At 42.6% G+C, this 15,559-nt stretch overlaps 1 protein-coding gene across 1 annotated transcript in view; it reads right to left on the bottom strand.

Moving 5' to 3' along the window:
* Nucleotides 1–15,559, bottom strand: part of plxna2 (plexin A2) — a 158,476-nt gene that overhangs the window by 44,088 nt on the left and 98,829 nt on the right. Inside the window, exons 7-13 of the mRNA XM_035656760.1 lie at nucleotides 15,244–15,397; nucleotides 12,913–13,009; nucleotides 10,865–10,979; nucleotides 9,867–10,067; nucleotides 9,032–9,128; nucleotides 8,505–8,704; nucleotides 1,109–1,260 (exon numbers count right to left, since the gene is read on the bottom strand). Coding sequence (XP_035512653.1) covers nucleotides 1,109–1,260; nucleotides 8,505–8,704; nucleotides 9,032–9,128; nucleotides 9,867–10,067; nucleotides 10,865–10,979; nucleotides 12,913–13,009; nucleotides 15,244–15,397 — 1,016 coding nt within the window. The remainder of the gene's footprint in view (nucleotides 1–1,108; nucleotides 1,261–8,504; nucleotides 8,705–9,031; nucleotides 9,129–9,866; nucleotides 10,068–10,864; nucleotides 10,980–12,912; nucleotides 13,010–15,243; nucleotides 15,398–15,559) is intronic.

Here is a 15,559-nt window from a genome sequence, read left to right as displayed (position 1 = left end):
TTCCAGCACAGTGGAGGAAGGATTCTTTCTATCTATTTCTAAAGGAATTTGTGATGTCTCTGATGCTGAGTTTACAGTGGCCATGTTGTACTACATTTTTATATTTATATATTTTCCACATAGCGTATTGATTTTCCATGGTGTGATTATTTAATCTATAGTAGGCACATAATGAGTATTTTCTGCACTACTGTAACTGTACAGCCTGTACAGCATCCTTTAAAATTATTATAGAATCAGATTTTTTCATAAAGAATTTCATTACCTGCAGCAAAGCTCAATACCCAAAGGCAATCCAACCTAATGCTAATCCAAATACATTAATATATATTTAGAGTAAAGCGTCTTAGCAGTGTGTGTATGTGTACATCCATGCCTTCCCTTGCAAGGTCTGCATCACCTGGGGAGGTTAAACAACCATGAGGCACTGGTTTCTCACTCTACACACGTCTGCGTGTCTAGCCAAGGGAGGAGATGGGCAAGTTGTGAAGCATGGGCAACGTTTCATTAGTTCAGGGTGAACGGGACAGGCTTTAATGCGATGTATGCACAGCATGGGACAATTAGGGAGGTAAACACAAGTAAACACACACAGCTGTTATGGGATCGTTGCTGACTAGATGAGCTACAGAGAGAGCGTACTGGGCTAGTGTGCTGCAGGGGGAAGACAGCAATGTCAGGGCAAGACTGTCTGGTCCTGCTCCAGTCTTTATTTAAGCAGAATACACACATATTGTTCAGCGTTTGTTAGCTGTTACACCCCATACATACATTTATGTATCAAAACACCAGTCTAGATGCACAGTATTATAGTATTACTAATAACACGTGTTTATTATCTTAAAGCTCTGTATGACATTTCCTATCTTGTTTACAAACTGGGATAATTAATAATAATTTCCACTTCCATGCTGCATTGTGAACAATACATGGCAAAACATTTCCCAACTGCTTTCAGTAACTTGACAGAAGAATTAAGTCTTCAACTAATATTATTAGTATTTATAAAAATCTGCATTAATTGAGTTGTAGTTTTCAATCATCATATGACCAATAACAACAGTTTTAAAATGATAACACTAGTGCTTGTCCTGTTTGTGTGACTTACTGTTCAGCGATGATGTAGCCATCCTCTACAGGGGTACACCTCACCCCTGCAACCTCTACATTGCCCACCATGTCCGAGAAAGCCAGACCAAGGTTCGTGCCATGGATGGTCACCCGTGTGCCTCCCTCTGGGGGTCCAGCCACTGGGGTCACCTACGGCACATTAAAAGCCCAAAAAAACTGTAAATGCTTTTGGTGAAAAGTGACATTAAAATATGTTCTTCTCTCTTTAGCTATGGATCATACATGAGCACAGGTTTCCGTGGATGCTCAGGGGTAAATATACTCTTACGGTCCAGGTGGCTGTAAAAGCAATTAAGAGCACTCCCACGCCTGTTTCCACAGAATGTCAGAACATGCCATGAATCACTGTGCCAAGAGCATGCGCTAATCACAATAGTAGCTAACATTTTGTTGCCTTTTCTGTCTAAATACTGCATAACATTCATACACAAGCAATCACGCATGAGGACCACACTTCTAAACGTTTTTTTTATTACAACTCCTTCCTATAAACTATACAATGGTAAATCCAATATAAAAACTTTACAATTAAAAAAATGGGATGGATTATTAACATTCTGCATAGACGCCTGATCAGAATCTACTGCTGTTGCCATGGATGATAAATCTAACAAGGGGCCATATTAATGCTTAGTGCAGACCACCTACTCATAAAATACAATATGGCTGCCCAGCATGACCTTGGCACAGGGTGGCACATTGCCTTCTGTGCTGCAGAGCCCTGTTGAGGCTCCGACCTGGCTATCATCCAGCCCTTTAAACAAGAGAGTAGAAGAGGAGGAGGAGGAGGAGGAGGAGGAGAAGGAAAAAGGAGTGAGAGCATGGAGAGAGAAAACAGAGGAAGGAGATAAAGAAAGATCAAGAGAGTAGAGAATACTGTTCACTGGACAGGGAGGTAAACGATCGAGGAGACTAAGAAAGAGGAGGGCAGAGGGGAGGAGATGACTGTCACTTTGCTGTGTGGGGCTGCTAGTGGTATGTAAACAATCAATATGCTATTACTGGCCATGCAAGCAGAAGGGAAAAGAACAACAGTCAGTTGTGCCCGCTTACTGAGCCGAAAAGTGCCACGTGATGGCAACCCTTCCAGTGGTGCTGTACACCCTCCCGTCCCTACCCCCGACACCCACTAGGGCATTGCGACTTCCCTGTGGGACATCGGCATTGTAATCTAGATTCAGTGGACATTAATTGCTCTGGATGTAAAGTAAGTGTGTCACTGCACTGCCTGAGGGTCCTGAATACATGAATCTTTTAGCACTGCTTGGGCTTGCAGGGTATAGAGGGGGGGAAAACATAATGGCTAAATATATCCATGTCAGGCGATGGCAGCAGCTATTCGAGTAGACTTAGTGATGGTTACATAAGCAATGCAAGGGCCTGAGAGAGAACAAGAGAGAGGGGAGGAGAGAGAGGGGATAAGAGACTATGAGAGAGATATAGAGAGAGAGAAAGAGAGAGGGACTGAAAGAAAGAGGAGATCAGAGGAAATGGGATGAGCCACAGAGGGAATGTGGATGCCACTCTGTTCGGTCAGCCATGATGGATGACAGGTGAGGCAGGGATGGTGACAGGATAGCAGTGCTGTATCACAGATGGGCATGTTAAAAGCTTGGGAGACCTCCTCCTTCTACCCTTGAGGCTGAAATGGACCCCTTCCCACGGTGGACCAAGCACAGGAAGACAGTCTAATCCATGCATGAAACCCATTTGACTGAGCTCCCCATTGGCAGATAGAGCCTTGATTCACCAGTGGATCACAGAAAAACCACCACTTCAAAGGCTCACGCCACCAAAGTCTCCAGGCTGGGAGGCGTGAGAGAAGGGCTGCTCTTTGTTTCTGTGTCTGTATTTCTTACACAAACAAAGGAACTAAATCTATAAAGGACCCTCCCTGTACACAAGACTTTGGTTTGATTGCCTGTAAACCAGATCCGAATGACCTTTTCAGACCAGAGGGAAGCCACTGCAGTCATGTACTGTAGATAATCTTTAGAGGGGCGGCATTTGTCTTTATATTTCACTGCAACATCCTCTTCTTTGCATCTCTTTTCCGTCTTTTGCTTTCTGTCTTTCATCATCTCATCTCCCTCAGGCTAGGTGACACATCCTCCTCCTCCTCCTCCTCTAAGCACCAGCTTGCTTGTTTGTCTTATCATTCAGACTTTATGAGGGAAGAGGAAGAGCAAGCCTCATTGGACATGCATGCACACCCTGCCGCCCTTACTCCCCCCGTTCCCACCCAGTGCTGCCATGCCATGCTCCCTGTGTAATCCTTTTAGGAGCAGTGTTGCTGCCCGCCTGGCATTGTCACACTGTCAATAGAGGGTAATTCCCAACAAACAGCCAGTCAGCTTGCACATCGCACACTCCCTGTTCCTACTCTTGTGCTTTCTGTAGCATAATCTATTTCTCCAGCTCAGAGGATCAGAGCATTGGCCACTTAACCACTACTTCTCCCTTAGACATTCTGCCGGATTTGGCAAAAAACATAAATAGACTGAAGAGGGGTGAGATGGCCTAAATTGAGAAAAGAGGCATTCTAATCCACAAGAAAGACATTTCCAGAAAGGGTCTAGTTTGGGAAGATAATCTGCTAGTTTGAGCAAACTATGGAGACGGAGAGAAATGGCTGTCAATGTGAGCAGCCTGGGGATGTCTGTCAGTGCAGTGTTGACTTATTCAGCTGAAATAATGGTGGGGAAAGTTGTGCTGATGCAGCCAAGGCTAAACTTAATACATACAGCAGAGAGCAATACACCGCCCCAGCTGCCTTCAGGCTATGCAAGCCTAGCATGTCGCTGTAACTACAGTAGCTGACCGAGCTGAATGGCATTTTCCAAGACAATTCAGAGCTAATAATATTTAATCACACCATATATTGTTAAAACATACAATGTCAGCATTTTTACTGTATATTCTTTATTATCAACCTCCGTTTTACAATACATTATAACCATTTTATATCCTTGAAGCTCTCAAGAGATTCTTCCAATTACACTACACAACAGTAGATGTATTTTGATTCTTGCCATAGTTGGGTTATTTTGCTTTTGAAACTAAATAGCCCTTAATACAATTTAGAGCTTGCAGCTAATCTCTTTGTCTTTGGACTCCGCTCAGACTAATTCGAGCATGTCACATTTAATTGTCAGTAGCATTTAATGGGCTTGATAAAACCCTACTGATCACTTGTTCCAGAACAAACTACATCCTAAATACTTTATGGGGTCTTAAATGTCTTGTAGTCAGCCAAGAGATACGGGTCATGATTAAAAAGAGTTTTTAGTGTGTTAAGAGGAGAAAACAAGAGACAAAATGATGGGATGAGAGGTGTATTTGTGGATGACTGAGAATACTGATGCTGTGTGTTTAAACAGGTTATTTGCAACAACTTTTTTGCAAGTTGTAGATGTGTGGTCTTTGTTTGCGTGATGTTGTCTGGCTAGAGTGCAACATTTTGTTCATCCCATCCATTGTTTAATGAAGGGAAGCACACATACTGTACAGCAACTCTCTCAGGGTTACAGCAGTGAGGAGAGTTCAGTTGTACCATTATACTGACTGACAGGCCCACCATCCCTGTGGTGTTCAAAATATCAACAAAAAGCTTGCATACACTGTGTGAGTGAGAAAGAAAGGAATCCTACACTATTTTATATCCTAGGGCAACAGCTAGATGTTTATATACACTGTCATTGGGAGGCAGGGAAGCCCCTTTGCTATACTTTAAACTAGTACAGAAGCCACGGCCAAAGCCCATTGAAGAGATGCTTTTCATATGCCCATCCAACTCCCAGCTTCATTTGATGTCGTTCCCTCTGCTGTTAGCAGGGGCTTACATCTCTTCAATATTAATGGCCCATGGTGGGAGGCACCATGGCACTTAATAGAAACATTAATTATTCACAAGGCCTATCTGGTGGTAGGCACATCTACTAATGTGCTAGTATGTATACAAATCAGCTCATGATGGGGGCTTTGGTGCATACAATCAAAACCAAATTTATTAATAAATTCAGCCCACCAGGGGGATGTCTGCTTCTTAAAGAAACTGTAATCACTGAGAGACGGAGGGGGTGGGGCACAACACAAACGAATGCCGACTTCACCGGCAATGAAGAGGAGAGATATTGGTACTGTGTGTATTTGAAGTATGTGCTCATGTGAATCATCTAAATTAGAGCGGAGTTGGTTTTGCCACCTACAGCTGTAAACAGACCTGAGTTCAGACAGCCACAGGGGCTCCATTTCCCTTTCCTCTTCCCCCTCTTCACTCTTTCCACCTTTTCATGGTTCAGTTCCTCTGCTCTGTCCTTTGTTCCATCTGTTGCCTCTCTTCACCCCACTCAAACCCTCCATACTCTCCTTGCTTTCATTCACAATTATCCATTTCTCAAAGGAAAGATTCAATCTGTAACACTCTTACTCTGTAATCTATCATGAGTCAGTAAGGAATTATTTATTTTTATTTTGCTATATTTTGCCAAAATGCTTTTTGACAGCTCTCCTGCAACACTGAACTTTTTGCATCGATCTTTGGCTTACTCACTGTGTGTAGATGGAAAGAGCTTTGGCAATACGTTTTTTCTACTCAACCCGACACCTCTAGCTGAGAATGTAAGTTTGCAGCTGGTGTAGGTGGACAGATTGGTGTGCCTTTCCCTTCTGCCTGGTTATTGACCATGAGAAAGTCTGTATGCCCTTACCATGATTCTGACAAACTAACATATAAACCTGATGTTCTCTGTACATAGTTGAGATGGTTGAAATGTTGCTGTAGCTCTTCTGAAAATATCTTGAGGTGATATCTTGTCAGTTAAAACAGACTGGGAGTTATGATAAGTATACCATTGGAAAACAGATAAATCCAATAATTCAATATATATTATTATTATTACTATACTGCAACCAAAGCTGCCAACTGTTCAAGTTTACTTTAAATTGTTCATTTAATACTTGCTTTGCTGCTCAATATGTGATTGGGCCAAAGCACCTGCCTTATAGATGAATGATGAACTATTTTTGCACATTATTAAAATTAGGAATTTCTCTATGCTCAAATGGAAAGAAAAAAAGCCTTCATGTATTCTCCTCGAAGTGTTAAAGTTTAAGGCTTTTTCTGAATATCTCCCATCTTTTGTCCCTTGATGTTTGCAGAGTGACAGATGAAGGTCTGGGCAAGTGGTGGCCTTGGTAAATTGCATACTGTGATCGTAACACTAATGAAAACACGGAGTGGAATGAAGTATGTCCCACTGGATGGCAGTGAGCATGTGCCATAGAATGACAAACTGAAAGCATAATGGAGTTATGCAAGTGCATAATTTAATTCACAAAGATGAGTCAGAGATAGTGATACACAGAGACACACACAGGGAGGTAAGACGACAGACAGAAACAGATAGGCAGAGTGATGGAGAGGCAGAATTAAAAAGTAGGGATGGCCTTCTTCTTCATCCTGCCTCTCTTTTTCTGCCTTATCTACATACAGTATAGCAAATCAATTAACCAAGTCGTTAACTTCACTTTATAATTGGCAAGAGTTAGATGTGAGTATGCGGGGGAGGAATGAGTCAAATGAATCAATGCAGAGGTAGAGGGGTCTGATGGTTTAACCACAATGCACTGGTGCGTTACCAAGCCTAATTAAATAGTATGTCCTCTCAGCCTGACTCCCCTGTGACAGCAAACCCACCAGGCGGGATGAAAATGTGGCCTGAGCAAGCAAAGGCCTACTTATGGGAAAACAAATAAGCACTTCCAGGTCTTGACCCTGGTGTTGCTGAGGTGGAGGATATCCAACCATTGGGTTGAGTTGTTGCAATGGCTGAGAAGGCTCAGACAGTAGGAAAAACAAAGGAGCCACGCATGCGCCTCCTTGTTGTCTTTATGAATAGCAAGATAATAAAGCAACATTATGCAACTATTTTACCTTAAAATAAAAGCTTTAAAATAATTTTAATGCTACACTGACCCGTACACCTGTTCTCACACTATGTAACTTCGGTTGGCAGTTCGCGAGAATGGAGAGAGTGACCAGGCAAGAGGTGGCCGACTAAGAGTAAATCTCGGCCTGGCTTTTAGTTGTTGGTGACAGCTTTGCAAAACGCAAAACTGGCCTTATGGCTGTTGAACTATTAAGTAATATTACCTGGTTTGCTATGTCTTGTTTTGTTGCAGTTGCTTGATGTTTGGCTGTGTTAGCAAAGTTGTAGACTCAATGGTTTTTGATCATAAGTAATGTAATTATAACAAATGTACATGCCCATATTTAGAACAGCGGTGTATGTGAATTGCACTCTAAAACTGGGGGCAAAGAAATACCAATTATTGCATAATGTGGCTTTAAAGAGAAGAAGAAGAAGAAGAACAAGAAGATATACTTTATTGATCCCCTACGGGGAAATTGTTTTTGTAAGATAGCTACAATAGGAATAGCTACTTGCTCATTCAAAGGGGCTGTTTTCCTTTTGTATGAGTGTTGAGTGTCTGATTTTTATATATATGGTTCCCGCTTTAACATCTGTTGGTGCCAAAGGGCTGGAATAACCTTGTGAGAAGACAAAAGACATTAAAATCTATGAGCAGGCATCTGTGCATACTGCACAAAGAGAAGGCAGATGTCAAAGAGACAGGCCTTTTAAAACTGAATGTTTCTGGTCCTGTTTGTGTGTGTGTGTGTGTGTCACGGCCCTTGCCCTTGGATAAACCCTGAAGGTAAGAAGAACTATGCCAAGAATGTGCACCTGTGAGCATACACAGATACATACACAAGCATACACATAATGCAATGGGGTATATGCTTGTTTTGCTCTTTAGCGAAAAAAAACAACAACTGCTCTCTTAATTAGAGAAAGAGATACAAAAAGAAAAAGATAAGAAAGTAAGTCGCTGAACATTTACAAATCTGAAGGAATTAGGTGGGTCCAGAGGGAAACAGACTAGCACAGCTGCTTCTCATGCAATTTCTCTCAATGACATTTCATTGTCAACCTATCCGTCTCTTAAGAACTGTGCTGTTATCACTTCTCACATTTATAGGACTGTTTCAAATAAATTGAACATGCCAGGATCATGTGATCTGAGTATACTGTGCTTTAATGGTCATGGTGTACAAAGCAAGTCTTTAACTGTGTAATAGTTCCACCGCTGTCACCAATGACAATGCCTTATCAAGTTGCTACATGCTGTTATAGCTGTTAACTTTTGACTTTTAAGTACAGTCCCACAGTATCAGCTGAGTACCTCACAATTCTCTACGAAAAACTAGGACGAGATCTAACAATGTGGTAGCTGATTATTGCACATTGATTGGAGCTAGATATGTGTGGGCAGGCAAAGGGGACGTTCAGAGGATTATGGGTACTGACCTCAGTGATGCGTGGGTTGGTGCATTTGACATTCTTACTGGACAGGTTCAGCCAGCGGGTGGTGTAAGGGTTGATGGGGGGGCAGTGGTGCCGCAGTGTACACCTTCCCTCTCCACTGCACCAGCCACACTGGAACTTCCTCTCTGCCTTCAGGCACATGCCACAGCTGTCCCGCTGGGCTGCACACTTGTACAGGTGCACTGTGGGATACAGGAAGCAGTTGGGATATACAGTGAACACACAACAACTGAGAAACCTACAAAAGTATTTGGAGAGTATTTTATCTAAGGAAAACAGACAGCAGGTTTGTTATGAGTGAAATATCCCCACAGGCTATATCTTCTTTTTTTTAAATCTCCATTGGCAGAAACAACTGTGATTAACATAAATGAACTCTCTTCAAAAAAGACAATATCTGAACACAGAGAGAGAAAATTATCTGTTAAGTGTTATTTTCTGTCCATCGTCATCCTGATTCCTGAGTATCTATAAATCTCCCATTTTGGAGCAGCATCTCTTGTTCTTACCTTGGATATTCTCCGGGTTATCAATAATGAAGTTGCCGTTCCACACCACTGAGAAATCCACAGGCAGCTCACTGATTTTCATTCCCTCATACAGATACTGGATGATGGTGAGGAAGTTGGGAGTAGAGCGATGGGGATGAAGGTGGAAAAGAGACAAAAAGAGAGGAGGATTTCAATGGGAGGTTTGGGAATTTCAATTCCCATGATTCCTTGTGGATGCAGTGCTATGTCCTTCCAAAGTTACCCCAAAGTTACATCATCTCATCATCAGAGAGCTGACAAAGTGTGAAGCCACAAGAAATGGGACAGCTGAGCAGAAACTTGAACTTCCCTTCTGCCCTTTAGAGACGCTGTCCTTAACTGCCTCCTATGCCCTTAATTCCAGCCTGACTTTCATTGTCCAAGAATGTGTATTTGTGTGTGTGTGAGAAAGAGAAAAAAAGGAGAGAAAGAAAGAGGAGAGGAAAATGTGTAAGTCTGCGGTTCCTTTGGGAATACTGCAGAAGTCAGTGTGTGCTTGACTGGAGGGCAGAGCCATGCTGCAGTCTTCTCCAGTGTAATTACATAGGCTGCATCTACTGTGTCTCCACTGACTAAATGACACACATATGTACACAAACACACACAAACACACACTGTGGCAATGTGGGATGGCTTTATACAGACAATAACATAACCTATAAAACTACCAACGTACAGCATCTTCTCAGCAGCTTCTTTCTGCATAATGAATTCACAACGTGAATGCAAATAAATGATAACTAAAACAAAAAAAATCATGCATCACCAGTTACACCTAATCTGGCACAATCTTCGCTGGTGTCACCCAACCTACCGAGCTGTTCTGGCACTGCACACTGGAGCTGTTGAAGCGGAGGGCAGTGACTCGGTGGCTGACCCCCTGGATGTGGAGGACACACTCGTAGCCTCGTTGGCCAGACTGGGGCTGGGGCAGGTTCCTAGCCTTTAGGGTGATAGGCTTTACCTCCCCCACTGGGATCAGAATCTCCTCAGAGCGCACCAGCTGGGGACAGTCCTTAAGGAGACAAGTACAGGGCAGGGAGCACACATCAGTGCCAACAAAACAGAAAAACACCAGAGTGATGAATAGAAAGGATAATAAGAAGTATGAAGCACAATGAGTGCTGACAAAATGGAAGTTTGAATCTGAAAGTGACTCTTATAACCTTGGAAAGAACAACTCATTATCAAGAGTGGAATGTGAAACGGTTTAACTGGTAAAGAGAATGATTAAATAAGAGCATAGTGGTTTACAGCACAAGGCAGCAGTTTTGAGGTCAATACTGTAAGCAATATACTGTGAAACCAACATTTGCATATGTTTAAGGAGAGTTAAAAAAAGGGTTAGGGTTAACACATATGTATATTGTAGCAAAAATACTGTGTACATAGCCAGAGACACATGGAAACCAACATACACACAAGTTATTAAGTTAACACAAGGTATCAGTTATTTCAAACAGTTTGTATCTACTGCACGATTGACTGGGTCAAAGTGATCCTGTGTCATTGTTAAGACACGCTAAGCTCAATAACTCCAGAGATAATAGAGTGTTAATTGCTACTGCAGAGAACAAGAGCTCTGAGTGAGAAACGTCAATTCGGAAATAGAAGAGCTTAGATGGCTGTCTTTCTGAAGACATGCCCTGAGGCTGACACAGAGCTGGAACACAGAGCAGGATGCAGGCAGAAGGAAACAGAGATGGGGAATGTGCAGGAAAGAGGAAAAGATAGGAAAGAAAGATAAAGTTGTGCTAGCAATGTGCTGCTTATATGCATGTGTGTGTTTGTGCATGCGTGAGATCCACCAACCTCAGAGGCGTTGACTCGTCCCTCCTGGAAGGAACAGCTGGAGGGGTCATGAGTACACAAGTTGCGGTACTTGCACCAGTGGCAACGGAAGGCACTGTTCACACATGACAGACACCTGCATGGACACACACACACAGAGGGAAAGAGTCGTATCAAGGAAAGGCAGCGAGTTTGCCAAAGTGGGGGAAGTGCCACAGAGGAAATGAGTTCAGATCCCAAGTGGGCACCTGCTGTTGTTGTGCCCTTGTGGTTGGCACAGTACCTAATAGCTGCTGGGCCAAGTTCTCCCTGCATATATTTTCCACTGCCGTATATTAATACTGTGTGTCATGTGCGAACGGTAGGCTGCATATTAGCCCTCATAACCAGAATCAGATGGAGAAAGAGAGACAGAGAGCGAGAGAGTGGAGGAACGTTGAGTAATGAGGACAAATAAGACATTGGCGCAGCTTGATCCTGCAATTACCATTAGCCCTGCATTGTTGGAGTGTCGCTGTAATTACCAGCTGTTAGGTGTGTGTTTGTGTGTGAGCCTTTTCATGTACGTGTGTATGTGTCACTATAGGGGTACATACCGTCTACTGCCAGTGGTGGAAGAAGTATTCATAGTCTTTGCTAAAGTAAAAGTATCAATACTATAATGCAAAAATATTCTCATTGCAATTAAAAAATCCTGCATTCATACTTAATACTACTAAATAATTACTAGCAAATGACCTCAGAATACTACTTGTACTACTTCTTCTATACTACTACGACTGTATCTTCCAAAACTATATACTGGTTACATGGATGCATGAAATGGAGAGATGAGCAAACGGACAAGAAAACAGGATGGAGTGACATCCTGAGGCTGCAAGGTATAATACTCAATGTGCAAAGACAACATGCACTTTTAATTGATTGTGATGGCATTTACTACACTGTGTATTCATGACCAGTGGTTCGGAGAGTGTATTGTAGTCACACTTGGCTCTCCTCTCTTTCTCTCTCTAAAATAAGGTTGAGTTATGCATAGTTGGTTATTGTGAAATATTCATCAGTGCAAAAGCATGGGAGGGATCTCTGGCAGGCACAATAATTCAGAAGAATAGGGCTGATTCACCTTCTGGCAAATAGAGTGTAAAGTATGTGTGTAAGGGAGGGAGAGAAAGACAGAGCACAAGTTGGCGTGCGAGGGAGAGCGTTTGCCCTTTTCAAGTGTATGCATCTTTCTTTGTGTATTTGAGTGCGTGTGTGGCTGTGGCTGTGTGCGCAAGCATGTTTGTCGTCGCCGATTAACTGAGCTGATGTGAGAGCTGGTAATTGCTTTCTGTGCTACTCAGACAAGGTTCTCAGACAGCAGACAGCCATAAGAAGCTATAAGGCAGTTTGTGTTTGTGTCTATGTGTGTGAGAGAGAGAGAGATGTGGAAAGGGAAATGCAGAACATTGCCTGCATTAATCTGGCAAAAGAAGGCAGTAGCTACAACATTTTGTTTTAATGTCAAGGGGATAGTGAAAGGATAAAATGATGACATGCTATGAGTCCTGGTCTCCTGCTAGCGTCACTGCTGCGATATCCTTAGTCTCCCATTCAGTGATACTCCCAAGTCACCGAGGCCTTTGGATCTAGCACAAACAGAATCTGCCACATTGGAATGAAGCGAGCAATTGCAAAGGCACCGCCGACACTGAGATCTCCAATCCAGGGATTCAATTCAACATCACTCAATCAGGGACAGACATGGCATGAAAGCGGCCATGAAATCCCTACTGAAGACCTGTTAGGCAGAAAGCGGCGTGCTTTGTAGCGCTGTGTGTCTGAGAAGAAGGCTTCATTAGCGAAACAGCACTGGAACTTCCTGTTACGGGGCTCAGGGAGCAACCAGCGATCAGATTACATCAGTCTTTACAGGAGATATTTTTAGGGGACTGGGGCTGGCTAAGGTTGAGGACAAATTGTAACTAATTCCCAAAGCATTGATCCAGTGGTTTTGGGCAGCAGGTCTGAGGCATTGTTTTTAATAAATGAAAAGAGAATGAATGGGTTCTGAGAGGGATACTCACAGTTGGTGGATGCTGCAGTTGTAAAACTTGACCTCTGTGCTGATAAGCATCTGACCAGTCTCCTTAGAATTGAGCCTGAGCTCAACGCCTGACCAATCTGAAAGAGACAATAGATGAACTATTACTGTAAGCTTGTGCATTATTATAGTGCAGTCCAATTTATATTTGCATTACTTTACATGGTTTTGAACAGCAGACATAATTAAATCTTAGAATTAGTTAGCTGTTTTGAGCTGGTGATGTTGGCAAACAAGTGAAAAAAACATCCAGAAAGGTAGCATTTCTCGCATGGTATTGTGTATTCGCAAGCCAAATTAAAAGACACTCGAATATATGTGCATACAATAAGCAAATTTCAATCACATACAGAGCCATTTAATTTGATCAAATTGTCTTTTCCTGCATCTTGCTGAACAGAGTTCTGGCTGTGCTTCTGTTCTCTGTAAAACCTGCCTCTTATCTCTCCCCACGAGAATACAGACTCCATAAATATGTGTGTGTTTGTATATGTGTATGTGTAGAGCAGCCTGAATTTCAGATGACATTCAGTGTGTAGGAGGCTTGAATGACCCTCCGTGCCCTGTTCTCTCCACAGCACCTGTTGGGAATCAGGCTCTGTTTCACACAAGCAAGCAGGCTAGGCTCATAGCTGACTTCTACTATTGCACATTTGTCTCACATGATCTTGCAAACAAAGTGGTAAAGAGTTCCTGTCCACACAAAACCTTGTCTAGGGTTTTATTTTTCCTTAGTGGAGAAAAGTGCCAGCTATTTTCTTTATTTTCAAGCTCAACATTAGTCCATTGTCCTCGCAGTTTTATCCTAATCTCTCCTTCTACTCCTTTTCTCTTGTTTTAATTTTCTCCTCACTGCTTTCCCCCCTTCTTCTCCACTTTTAATCTAATTTCCTCATCTTATTTCCTCCTCTCATTTCCTTTTCTCCTCTCCCCTCCTCTCCTCAGGTCATCGCCACCGCACGATCAATGTTGATGTGCAACAGATAGAAATGCTTGCTAGGGGACAGGAGATGGAGGAGGATAGTGGGGAGGTCAGGAGGAAGAGGCCTCAGGGGATTTAAGTGGAGTAAAAAATGGAGGTAAAAACAGCTGGGAGAGGTAACAAAAGAGGAGGGAGGGACAGGGAAGGTGGTCAAAAGGAAGGAGGGTAGAGGGAGAGGAAAGGTAGGATGGATGGATAGCTAGATGGATGGAGGAAGGGCTTATGGGGGGATTGGCTGACATTTACCTAGGGGAGAACATTCATATTAGCGCCTGATGCACCACTCCCCATGGGAGCTCTGGGCAAACAGGGCTGTCATTTACTCACAGGGAGGAGGATTACCAAACCCCCAAAACACACAGTGATTTCCACACACTGCACATAATATATTATTCAGGGTGTTTGGTTTTGTCACCCTGCAGCCATCTTGGCTTGCAAACAACAGGTATTTATTGTCAAACAACAGGTGTTAGTATTCATAATGATTTATATGTTTACAAATAAATAAATGCCAGTGGTATATTTATGGAAATATGCTGGAGGAATGCTTGAAAGGTCATGATATTTCTATGAATAGTATATTAGAGGTAATTAGCATATATTTACTCCTCGAACTAAAAGTTTTCCCAAGCAGTGTCTAGATGTGTTTTACTCAACCCCAAATATGTTCTGTTGTCTATATTTTGTGAGATGGTGTAAAAATGGCTGATTGGACCTTTTAAACAACTTCTAAACAACAAATATAATTAATTACTGTGAGGGATTACAATTATTATTTATAATATATTTGTTCTTTGTGTATTTATCAAGTATTACTAAGGAGCAAACAGCAGACCGGCTCCTTGTGTCTTGGCTATGCTAAGACACTAATCCACCGCATCAACTTCCCTGTCGTTCCTTCGACTAAATCGTCCCTTGGCTGATTGAACCTGCATGTTAGACCATAGCCTATTAGCCTTATCTGAGGGCAGTAATGTGGTGAGCTGCAGCTCAGCCACAGGCCAGGGGACCTCAGTCTGATCCTCCATCAGCTCTAATGGGGCCTGGCCTTGTGTGTAGCACACTTCACAGCCAGACAACTGATCCTGGATCAGTCGGGGCTTGTTATGTTGACGGTACCTGCTCAAACTAGAAGTGTTGAATCAATTTATGCGCACAGATGAACCGTTAACTCAGCGCAGTATAAATAGCTGAAAGAGAGGGACAAATAGGAACCCTACAAAGGCTGCGTTTAGACCAGATATCAGTGTAATGAAGAAAACAATTTTCTGGAATTAAACTAAATCAGTTTGCATGGATGTTAGTATGTGTTTGTCTGTTTCTTGTATCTACCTTGGTCGGTAGGGATGAGGGGCACATCCTTGGCAGCAGGAGACACACAGAGTATCTGGTTGCCATTGACCCGCCCCTCCACCTCCGTCAGGTTGCCAAAGGAGCAGGTGATGCCTGCAGAAAGGTCAGGAACGTGGCTCACCTTCACCAGCAGCTGTACAAGGGTAAGAAACATGACAACAATGTTTATATGATGTGACAAAATTTGGTATTTCCAGTAATTTGAACATAGATCAAAATGGGCAGTACAGTTGACAATATGTCAAAGGAAACATTTGAAAAACACAGTGGCTTGAATGCAGCAGTTAAATTAGCT

Source organism: Morone saxatilis, unplaced genomic scaffold (assembly GCF_004916995.1).
Source record: "Morone saxatilis isolate NCDOM2014 unplaced genomic scaffold, NCSU_SB_2.0 Contig15, whole genome shotgun sequence".
NCBI lineage: Eukaryota > Metazoa > Chordata > Actinopteri > Moronidae > Morone > Morone saxatilis.
The sequence above is the reverse complement of the archived record's forward strand: the minus strand, read 5'-3'. Positions and strand labels throughout refer to the sequence as shown.